The 9,910-nt window shown below is 33.7% G+C and overlaps 1 protein-coding gene across 1 annotated transcript; it reads left to right on the top strand.

Moving 5' to 3' along the window:
- Window positions 1–1,345: 1,345 nt before the first annotated feature.
- On the top strand, window positions 1,346–8,015 carry cks2 (CDC28 protein kinase regulatory subunit 2). The gene is made up of 3 exons (XM_039766836.1): window positions 1,346–1,528; window positions 5,883–6,010; window positions 6,546–8,015. Exons 1-3 carry the CDS (start codon window positions 1,470–1,472, stop codon window positions 6,587–6,589), a joined length of 231 nt encoding a protein of 76 aa, XP_039622770.1. The 5' UTR covers window positions 1,346–1,469; the 3' UTR covers window positions 6,590–8,015.
- Window positions 8,016–9,910: the final 1,895 nt, after the last annotated feature.

Here is a 9,910-nt window from a genome sequence, read left to right as displayed (position 1 = left end):
AAATAAAATTTCAAAAAACAGAATACAAAACAAAACTACCCAAATGCCTGTCTGAACAGATGGGTTTTAAATGGACATTTAAACAGTTCAGTAGATTCTTCTAATCTTAATGACTGTGGAAAAGTGTTCCATAACTTTGGAACAATTGACTGAAATGCACGACCCTCACGTATCTTTAAAATTAAAACCGAAATGTGCTCTAAATGAGCAGATCTAAGAGCGTGGCCCAAGGAGTACTGCTGGAGGAGGGTCGTAATATATTGGGCAGCTTGACCACGGACAGCTCTGTGAATAAGAACAAGCTTCTGAACTGGTTCCTAAATTCCAATGGGTTAAGGGTGTAAAATTGGGGAAATGTGGGCCCGTTTGTGTGAGCGTGTTTCTGGCAGCTGCATTTTGGACAGTTTGAAGACGAGACAAACCAGCTTAACCTAGACAGGTAAAGTGAGAACTGCAATAATCCGGACGTGATATGATGAAAGCATGGACAAACATTTCTATCCCAGCCCTGATAACAACGGATCTCATCTTGATTTGTCAATAGAGGGATTTAACCTTCTATTGACCTCCAAAAGTGAGTGAAAAAATAACAGACTTTAATTACAATCGAAAATATCTAGACTTATTTATAGACATTTACGTTAAATTACAAATATTAATATTCATATGGGGTGGCGCAGTGGTAGCGCTGCTGCCTCGCAGTTAGGAGACCCGGGTTCTCTTCCCGGGTCCTCACTGCGTGGAGTTTGTATGTTCTCCCGTGTCTGCGTGAGTTTCCTCCGGGCGCTCCGGTTTCCTCCCACAGTCCAAAAACATGTAGGTTAGGTGGATTGGCGATCCTAAATTGGCCCTAGTGTTTCTGTGTGTCCTGCGGTGGGTTGGTTCCTGCCCTGGGATTGGCTCTAGCAGACCCCCGTGACCCTGTGTTCGGATTCAGCGGGTTGGAAAATGGATGGAATATTCATATATCAGTATTTGGCACAACTATTCTTGCTTATTATGTACTTTTACCTCATCAAGTAAAGATTTCTTATGAACACCACGCATTAGTGCGGCTTACGCTAACTCACATTTCTTATACGGAAAAAACCCTCTAAATTACACTATCGATCTTGTGAATCAAGTACAACCACCAGACAAAGCTGACTTGTCATCCAGCAAGAGATAGTTGAAAATCCACCCTCCTGCAAACAAGGACTGCCTCACTTGTTCAGAAGCCATTTTGGCTCTGATTATCTTTTCCGTTTCCTTACCGTCCGGTATTCAGATATAGAGCCAAAATGGCCGCTGGGCCAATGCGGATGTTTATGTAAATTGGGCGCGCAGCGAAATGAGGTAATTACGTTAGCCAATAGGAATGCACAGGCAGGCGGTTTGAGTTCGGGCGGAAAACCGCGAAAGTTAGAAAGTCGGTTAAGAGACGCGTCTGGTTGTTTTGACAGGATAATTGCATAAAATAAAGGGACGCAATGTCAAGAAAAGAAATTTACTATTCGGATAAATACACTGATGACGAATATGAATACAGGTATGGACATATATGTTCTTTAGATTTATGACCACACTGTCTTACCATTATTTAAAAATTCTTCAAAGTAGTGGTACGGAGGCGGGCGTTAATGTGGGGAGGTACAAGTGACTAGCAGTTTGTTTTCTGCTGTATTTGGGTAGAGTCAAGTTCACCTGGTATGCTTTGCTGTCGTTAATATTGAATCATCCCGTAATTAGGTTAGGTTATTGTATGAAGGGTTAAGGCCTTTAGATGCTCACCAGCCTGAATGCGCCTGCTACGATATGTTTATCTTTCTAATTAAAAATTGTCGATGGACTATCACTCGCCATACTGCACTGAATCTGTCTTATCGTACATCAGCTTGCCTCCTTTAATAAACTGTACAGCAGTCTTCATACATATTTTACAATTACAGCACAGGCAGTTTAAAAAAGCTCATACATTGACAGAACGGGAACTGAATCGATAACTTTGTGGTTTAAAGCCCCACATCTAACGTGACTGTAATAAGTGTTATGAACAACTCTATATTACCAAACAATTGTCAGATGTTTGTTTTTCAGATCTATTGATTAGTTTTTCAAGAAGTATGTAAACAATATCGGCCGAGTCCCTAAAGCCCGCAGCAGAGTGGCAGACGAGCAATCTAAACGTGTATGCCATAGTTTGTAACCAATAGCGTCGCTGTCTTCGAAGAAGGCCCGTCACCTTCAGTAAATAGTCGTCGAAAAGGTTCTGACACAATAGCAGAGTTTTTCTAGGTGGTCCGAAATGACTTAGGAGCTACATCCATATTTAGATTTTCACCGTACGGTCGTTCGATCGGTCGCTGTTATTTATTTCTTGTCTCTTGTACATGAATAAACAATCCCACTGACTGATCACGCGTCGACGTCTCCACTTTACCATATTATGTACAGGCAAGCAGAACTTGTTAGAGTTAAGATGAGCTTTCCTAAACATTAATGGGGAAATTAGATCCCTGTCTTGACCTGGTCTTACAAATGGATCAGACACCCACTCATGCTGGCAGAAGATTTTGGAAAATAGGCAAACAGTGGACATTGACACCTTGACCGCAGAAGTTTTCAACGATGAATTGAAAGCTGACACATTATTCCAAAAAAAGGTTTAACATTTTGTTTTTTTTTCAAATGTAGAACACAAAAACAGACTTTATGAGTCTGTCTGAAGCTCGTTCAGAGTAAATCAAATGCCAGTGTTTATATTCAATTTGTATTATTCATTTCAGTTAAATTTAGTTATTCATTATCATTTTTCTTAATAAATATGCTGTGCCTGTTGCATACTGGGATCTACTGGTTCAGGTGCTGAACTGTAAAGCAAGTTACCTTTTATGAAGGTCTTATCTAAAGTAGATTGTTTCAAAATATATAACTTTCATTAAAATTTAAACTCTCAGTGTCAAGGTTTGAAGTTTTTAGTTATTTTTAAATAAGAAAACATGAAATTTGCCTCCTAAGGTGCATCCAGTAACAGAAAAAATAAAAAACAAATCGAAAGAAGACTGGTTAAAGCTTGCACAGAAAATGTAATATACAACAACAACAACATTTATTTATATAGCACATTTTCATACAAACAGTAGCTCAAAGTGCTTTACATAATAAAGAATAGTACTAGGTTGTTGTACCGTGTTAGCCATTATGAATGTAGAGAAAAGCCTGAAGAAGGGGCCTGAGTTGCCTCGAAAGCTTGCATATTGTAATCTTTTTAGTTAGCCAATAAAAGGTGTAATTTTGCTTGGCTTTTCTCTACATAATAAAGAATAGAAAAATAAAAGACACAATAAGAAAACAAAATAAATCAACATTAATTAACATCGAATAAGAGTAAGGTTCTTTGGCCTGGGGGGGACAGAAAAAACAAAAAAACTCCAGACGGCTGGAGAAAAAATAAAATCTGTAGGGATTCCAGACCATGAGACCGCCCATTATTGCATTTACATCATTTAAAAACAAATTGTTTGGTAACTACGGTACTTCTTGCAATTTAATAGTACATTTTTACCTAAAACGGCTGCATGATACATATTATAAACTGTACACTGTTACAATATTTTATGATGTCTGATATTCGCTGTTAAAAAGGTATATGGTACTGGTAAGAAAGGAATGTCTGCAGTGGTTTGTGTGGTTTAAAGTGATTGTCCACCCTGATTTACTGAAGTTCTGCATACTGGGTGTCTGTCATCAGTTGAGATGATTTCCAGTTTTTACAGCATTGCCCTCTGACACACACACACACACACACCAAATCATCTATGTCGTCTCCAATAATTTTAGCTGCGTGTTTCATAATCTGTTAGTTTTTTTTTTTATTTTATTTGTCAGACCACTAAATCAGGTCTTGAAGCCTAAAGCGATGAATAAACCAGGTAATGAAGGTGAAAGTGATGACAGACTGGATCACATTGTGGTAAAATGAAAACATGAGGTCCATGCCCAGTTTAAATAGTCTTGCATGCATGGAGGAGGAATAAGTGCTTATTGCCTTTAGAATATACAATTTTTGTATTAATTTTCCAATTGCAATTATTATCAAGGATAGTTTCTAAAGTTTTTATATTCACTTACTATTTGTGCATCCTTTGTTCTCCTAAGTTTTAAAATCATATCTTTAGTCTATTTGACATTCAGAGCAAGATAGTCAATCTTTGGTCATTTTGTGTTTTAATTTAATAATATTGTAAAAACATATGTATTAAATGAATGTCAACTGTAGATTGACTTGTCTCTCCCCACATTCATGAACTGTATAAGTTAGGAAAAAATGGATGAATATATTGTAGTTAATGTATAGTGCACAAGGCTTATAAGGGGAAGTGGTGCCTTGTAAAAAAATATATTTAAATATATATATAAAAAATACATTTAAATAACTTAATTACAGTCGTATGTGTGCCATTTTGTTTTTCCTTTTTAAAGTAGATAAATGGTCACTATTTTAGAGATACTCCTACATTTATATTTATTTATACACTAATGCAAAGCAACTCAAAGTGCATAAGTAGGGTTGTTTCCATAATTCTACACTTGAACTAAGTTTATGTTAGGCTACTGGTAGAGACTGAACTGCAAATCATTAACTGAATAGTCCAACATCTTATTTAGTATGTCACGTTAGAGTATGTGTTATGTGTAATTACTTCTGCACGCATTAAGTTAATTTACTATCTTCTATCATAATGTGCAAGCTTAGAGACACTCTCAGTTTTGAGTAATAGTGGTTTTGTGCTACATTGGCTTTAGATGTACTTATGAATATATTTTGTGTTAGTGTGGTAGTAACATACTGTATGATATCTTTTAAAATTAGTTATTGTGTTGTTTGTATGTGTTTTAATAATAATGTTTGATTGAGCATGCTTTTTCTGGAGTGGCATGGTGGTAGCGCTGCTTCTGCTTTGCATTAAGGAGACCAGAGTTCCTGTCCCGGATTGAGTTTACATGTTCTTCCCGTGTCTGCGTGTGTTTCCTCCTGGTGCTCCAGTTTACTCCCACTGTCCAAAGACATGCAGATTAGGTGAATTGACAATGTTTCCAAGTGCCTTTGAAATTATCATACTTTTGTAATGTCACACTTTACCAACATCTTCACAAGATCTCTGTTGTTTTTATATTTGATCTGCCAAGAGCAATTAAATATCTGGTCATTTGTTTTTTTATGAAGGTAAAATACAAAAATATACTAAGGATGTGCTGCATACATTTAAATGCAACATAACCACACAATGCAGTTTTTGTCAGTGATAATAATTGATTTATCAATATGTATAATATTTGAGGTCAATGTTGCTTAACAATTTGATGAAAGGTAGTATATGATTTTTCTTACAGGCATTTGAATATTGCATAATTTCCAAAAGATAAATATAATGTATAAAAGCTTAAATCAGGTTGTGAATTTTTTTTTAACATTTTTCAAAACTACTGTTTTAAAATTTGATGACAATAAATGTTCTTGATAACCCCCTGTTGCAAGATTGTTAAGATTATAGCTAATTGTTTCATTTTGGAAGTTTTTTTATGAAATAATTGGCCATTACAGGTTTTTTTTTCCTCAGAGATTCCATTAGTTTGAAAGAATATTTTTGTGACTTGATAAAGACAGTAAACATAAATATAGGCATAATCACCTTGTGTGCTTGAGCCATCCATGTTTCTTTTAGTTGCATCTTCTACATTAGAGAATGAGAATGTTTGTTTTGCTTTGACTACATTTTCAAAATTTTTGTTATAAACAAATATAATTTAACCAGTGTGTGTTTGTCTCAGTACCTCTTTATATATAAAAAAAAAAATAGGTAGAACTGAATGCCTGAACACTTGTTTTCATCATTTTGCAGGCATGTATTTCTCCCAAAGCCACTGGCAAAACTGGTGCCAAAGACCCACTTGATGTCAGAGGAAGAATGGAGAAGTCTTGGGGTACAGCAAAGCCAGGGATGGATACATTATATGATACACAAACCAGGTAAGTATTCTATAGAACAGTCAACTGATCATTTCTGAATGTGTCATACATGAGTCACAGTTGATGAACTAATTCTTTCTGCAACATTGTTTAAAGGGCAAGACCTTGAGATACTTCTGTTCTAAAGAAAAAAGAGATGCACAGAGCTGAAATTCAAACATTTTAATAAAAAAATTCCTGTGATAAAGCTAGTAGGTTATGTTCTAATTTCCAAGAATGAGTATACATGCATTTCAATGCTGTCATTTTTTTCTTTATGTTAGTGTATTTGTGGAATAATGTGTGTATACCTTGCTACATGCACCTTTCCCCTAGACATATTAATACAGATATAATCCAGATATTTTACAGCAACCGTGTTAATGTTTTACTTCCTGATTTTTCCTCCAAGGTAATTTTAAAGATTAGTTGAGAAGTGACCTTCCAAGCAACAGGCATTATATGTACCATCCTCACTGTGTGTTTGAGTTACATTTTTGCTGTACCTCAGAGATACACTTATTAAAAGCTAATTGTTTTTCTTCTGCCTTTACAGAGCCTCATGTGTTGCTATTCCGAAGACCTATCACAAAGAAATGAAGAAGACAAACATGCCTTTTTTTTAAAAGTGCACATAAATGTTATCGCAAGTCAACCTTCCACAACCTATGTTTATTGAAGAAGTTCAAACAAATGAAAATATTTTTGCATGTTTTCTTTTTAAATGCTGATTTGATTACTTCTGTAGAAAACTTTGTTGCGCAAAATGTGAGGCAAGTTATTTAATTCAGGTTGTTTTTTTCTGCAATTACTAGGTTAACGTTTTAAATTTTTTTTTATTCTGCATAAAGTTCTTTCCTAGTATTCAATATCTTATTCCTGTTACGTTTTTCACACAGGTTACTGGCTGTGGAGCATTAGGCTTATTGGCAGTACTTTTAATGAGGATAAACTGATTACTAATACTAAATAGCCTGAAATTGATATTTTTGTTTGAAATTTACACATTAAGTGAAAAATTATTAACTAAAGTAAAAGAAGTAATAAAACCAATATAAAATTCTGCAGGCATATAGAATTTCAGATTTAAAATGTTAACTTAGAAAACAGAATTTTTCCTGAAAATGCAGTGCAATTATTCAAGCGAATTGTTATCAAAGTGTTTATGATCTAAAGCCAGGATATGTGAAAATTGCTTATCAAATTTCAAGTACTTTTTCATAGTTAATACTGTACAAGTTTAAATTAGCAAATATTTTTAGACAAAAAAATCTATATGTGTAAATTTGAAATTGAAAGCTGCATTGTACTGGCAAATATGTAAAAAAAGAACCCCAACATTATTTATTATGTAAAGGCTAAACCTGATTTGTTGACATTTAATACTGATAGTCGTTTGTTTTGCTGTGTTTCAAATGCACATGCTTGTGGTTTCTATTTGTAGCACCTTCATGGTGTTAAAGAGTGGATACATTGATGTTACAAGGAGAACACATGACCTATAATTCAAGTTTTTTTGTGAGATATTCCATTTATTCTTTCAACAAAAATAACTAGTTTGCAAATTATTGTAATTCTGTATTTCTAAAATGTTTAGATTTTGTATTCTGTGAATACTGTAGATTTTCATTTTTATAGCTGTCACTACTTGTGTTTCAGTTTACTTATTTCTACTGTATTAGTTGTTTCTGGATAGATTTTAGATATGCTTATTTTAAATATTTCTTTTTTAATTTAGAGTTATAAGGCCATAACACCACTTAACATTGAAAGTCTGTTTAAAATTGTTATTTTATTAGGTATCTTTGTGTAAGCAGAATACATAAAACAGTCATGTAAAAAATTAAATGTACAAAAAGTGAAATGTATTATTACCTAAAGTGAATAATGAAATGTTTCATGAAATTTTGCATGTGGTTTCTCCTTAACTCACCTAGTTTATGATATGTGTGTGCAAAATAAGAATGAGTTCAATGCTATATTTTATAAGTTTTTGGCACCACCCACAACCTGTAAGTGAACACAATGAATGTCTGTTTGTGTATTTCTTTAATGCCATTGAGGGAATGGTCCTATTATAAAAGTAGCACATCATACCCAAATCCACTGTCTATACCTTTCTAAACACACTTCAAGCAGGATATCTTTTATTTGGAACTATCGGGGGTACCTTGCGTTGTCTAGGGTGAGTGCACAACATCGTAGAAGAAAACATAGTATATGGTGTTCCTCTGCACAAATGGGAACTCTGCATAACCTTTGGTGGAAATGGGTTCAATGGGGTAAATTTGAGTACCGGACAAACATGTGCACACACACATACACAAAAAAAATACTCATTTAGCTTTATATATTAGATTCAATGTTCATAAAATTTGTTTTATCACTAAATAGAATGCATCCCTAATATATTCAGTATATAATTTTCGAACTTGAAAGGGACATTTTTTCTATTGTTGATTATGCAACAACATTTATTTATATAGCACATTTTCATACAAAAAGTAGCTCAAAGTGCTTTACATAATGAAGAAAAGAAAAATAAAAGACAAAATAAATTAAAATAAGACAACATTAGTTAACATAGAAAAGGAGTAAGGTCTGATGGCCAGGGTGGACAGAAAAAACAGAAAAAAAACTCCAGATGGCTGGAGAAAAAAAAAAATATAATTAATACTTAAAATACACACTAATTTAAAGCATTTCCCACCTGTACATTGTTATTATGTGTTTTGTTGTCTATTTACTTAAATGTAAGCCCATTTTATATTATAATATTCCATATTGTTTTGGAAGCAATGTTCACAATTATGTGCCCTTCATGTGTGTGTTTTTTAATAGCATTTTTGTCATTTCTTCATAATATTTTTATTGGGTTAAATGTTCAGATGCATAAATATTCAAACAGTTTTGTTATACTTTTCATTTATTCCCCTACCCCTTTTCCTTTTCATTATAAGATGCATGTGTCATGGTAGATAGAGCCATCAACTTCACACTGTTTAGCTAGTGCAGCTGGAATGCTATGAATGTCATTTTGCTAACTGCACAGACCTTTGTTAATATGTAAATCCCAACTAGATTTCCCATCATAGCTAGTGAACAACCAGTATCCTGTTGCTGGCCGTTGCCATTTTTTAAATAAGGTTTTTGTGTTAGAGTCATTGTAAAATAACTCATGTGAATTAATGTTCAAAATTAAGGCAGTGAGGTAAGAACTGTGTATTAATACAAGTGGAAATTACAGAAGGCACAGCTACCAGTTTCCTTTTCTTATCTTAATGAAGAAAGATTTAACATGTCTGGTGTGCTATGGATGCCTACATCAGTCCACTTGTACATATTTTTCATACGTTCCACAGTGCTGGTTCAAACTCATTTTTGAAAGTGTGTTTAAGGCTAACAGATAAAACATGCTACAGTATCCATGATGACTTAATGATACTAGCAAAAGCTTAACTCAATACAATTGTATTATTCAGTTGGAACCCTGCTTTTTTGCTGCAGTTTGTAATGAGAGATTTAATGTTTATGTCTGATCAAATATGTTGTTCCCAAACTTGTGTAAGGTTATTTTTATATCTTCATGATAGAACACAAACACTTTAAAATACAAATTAAATAGTTAGAAATACTTATGATTTTAATTTAAATGTTCATTATCATCTTTTCTTGATGGGTTGTTAAGAAAATGCCATTGTAGGTAATGAGTGTCTAGTTAACTATTGCAATAAAAAGATTTAAATTAAGCTTGTCTTGACTGGCAAAGTCAGTGATGCTTTTATATTTTATGAAAATATATATTATGTGGAAAATTAAACAAAAATGTTTTTAGTAGTTTGTTTAATGGGTCATTGTTTGTATATAAAATGAAAAACATATTTTCATTTAGCATTTAATATTTATAAGCATTATTATAAC

The sequence above is a fragment of the Polypterus senegalus genome, chromosome 10 (assembly GCF_016835505.1).
Source record: "Polypterus senegalus isolate Bchr_013 chromosome 10, ASM1683550v1, whole genome shotgun sequence".
Lineage (NCBI taxonomy): Eukaryota > Metazoa > Chordata > Cladistia > Polypteriformes > Polypteridae > Polypterus > Polypterus senegalus.
This window is presented reverse-complemented; position numbering and strand designations above follow the sequence as displayed.

Bases quoted from the DNA above. Each gene is read 5' to 3' on its own strand.
- cks2 (XM_039766836.1), top strand. From the start codon at position 1,470: ATGTCAAGAAAAGAAATTTACTATTCGGATAAATACACTGATGACGAA. The intron at 1,529-5,882 runs GTATGGACATAT...ATCATTTTGCAG, and splicing joins GATGACGAATATGAATACAG to GCATGTATTTCTCCCAAAGC. The intron at 6,011-6,545 runs GTAAGTATTCTA...CTGCCTTTACAG, and splicing joins TTATATGATACACAAACCAG to AGCCTCATGTGTTGCTATTC.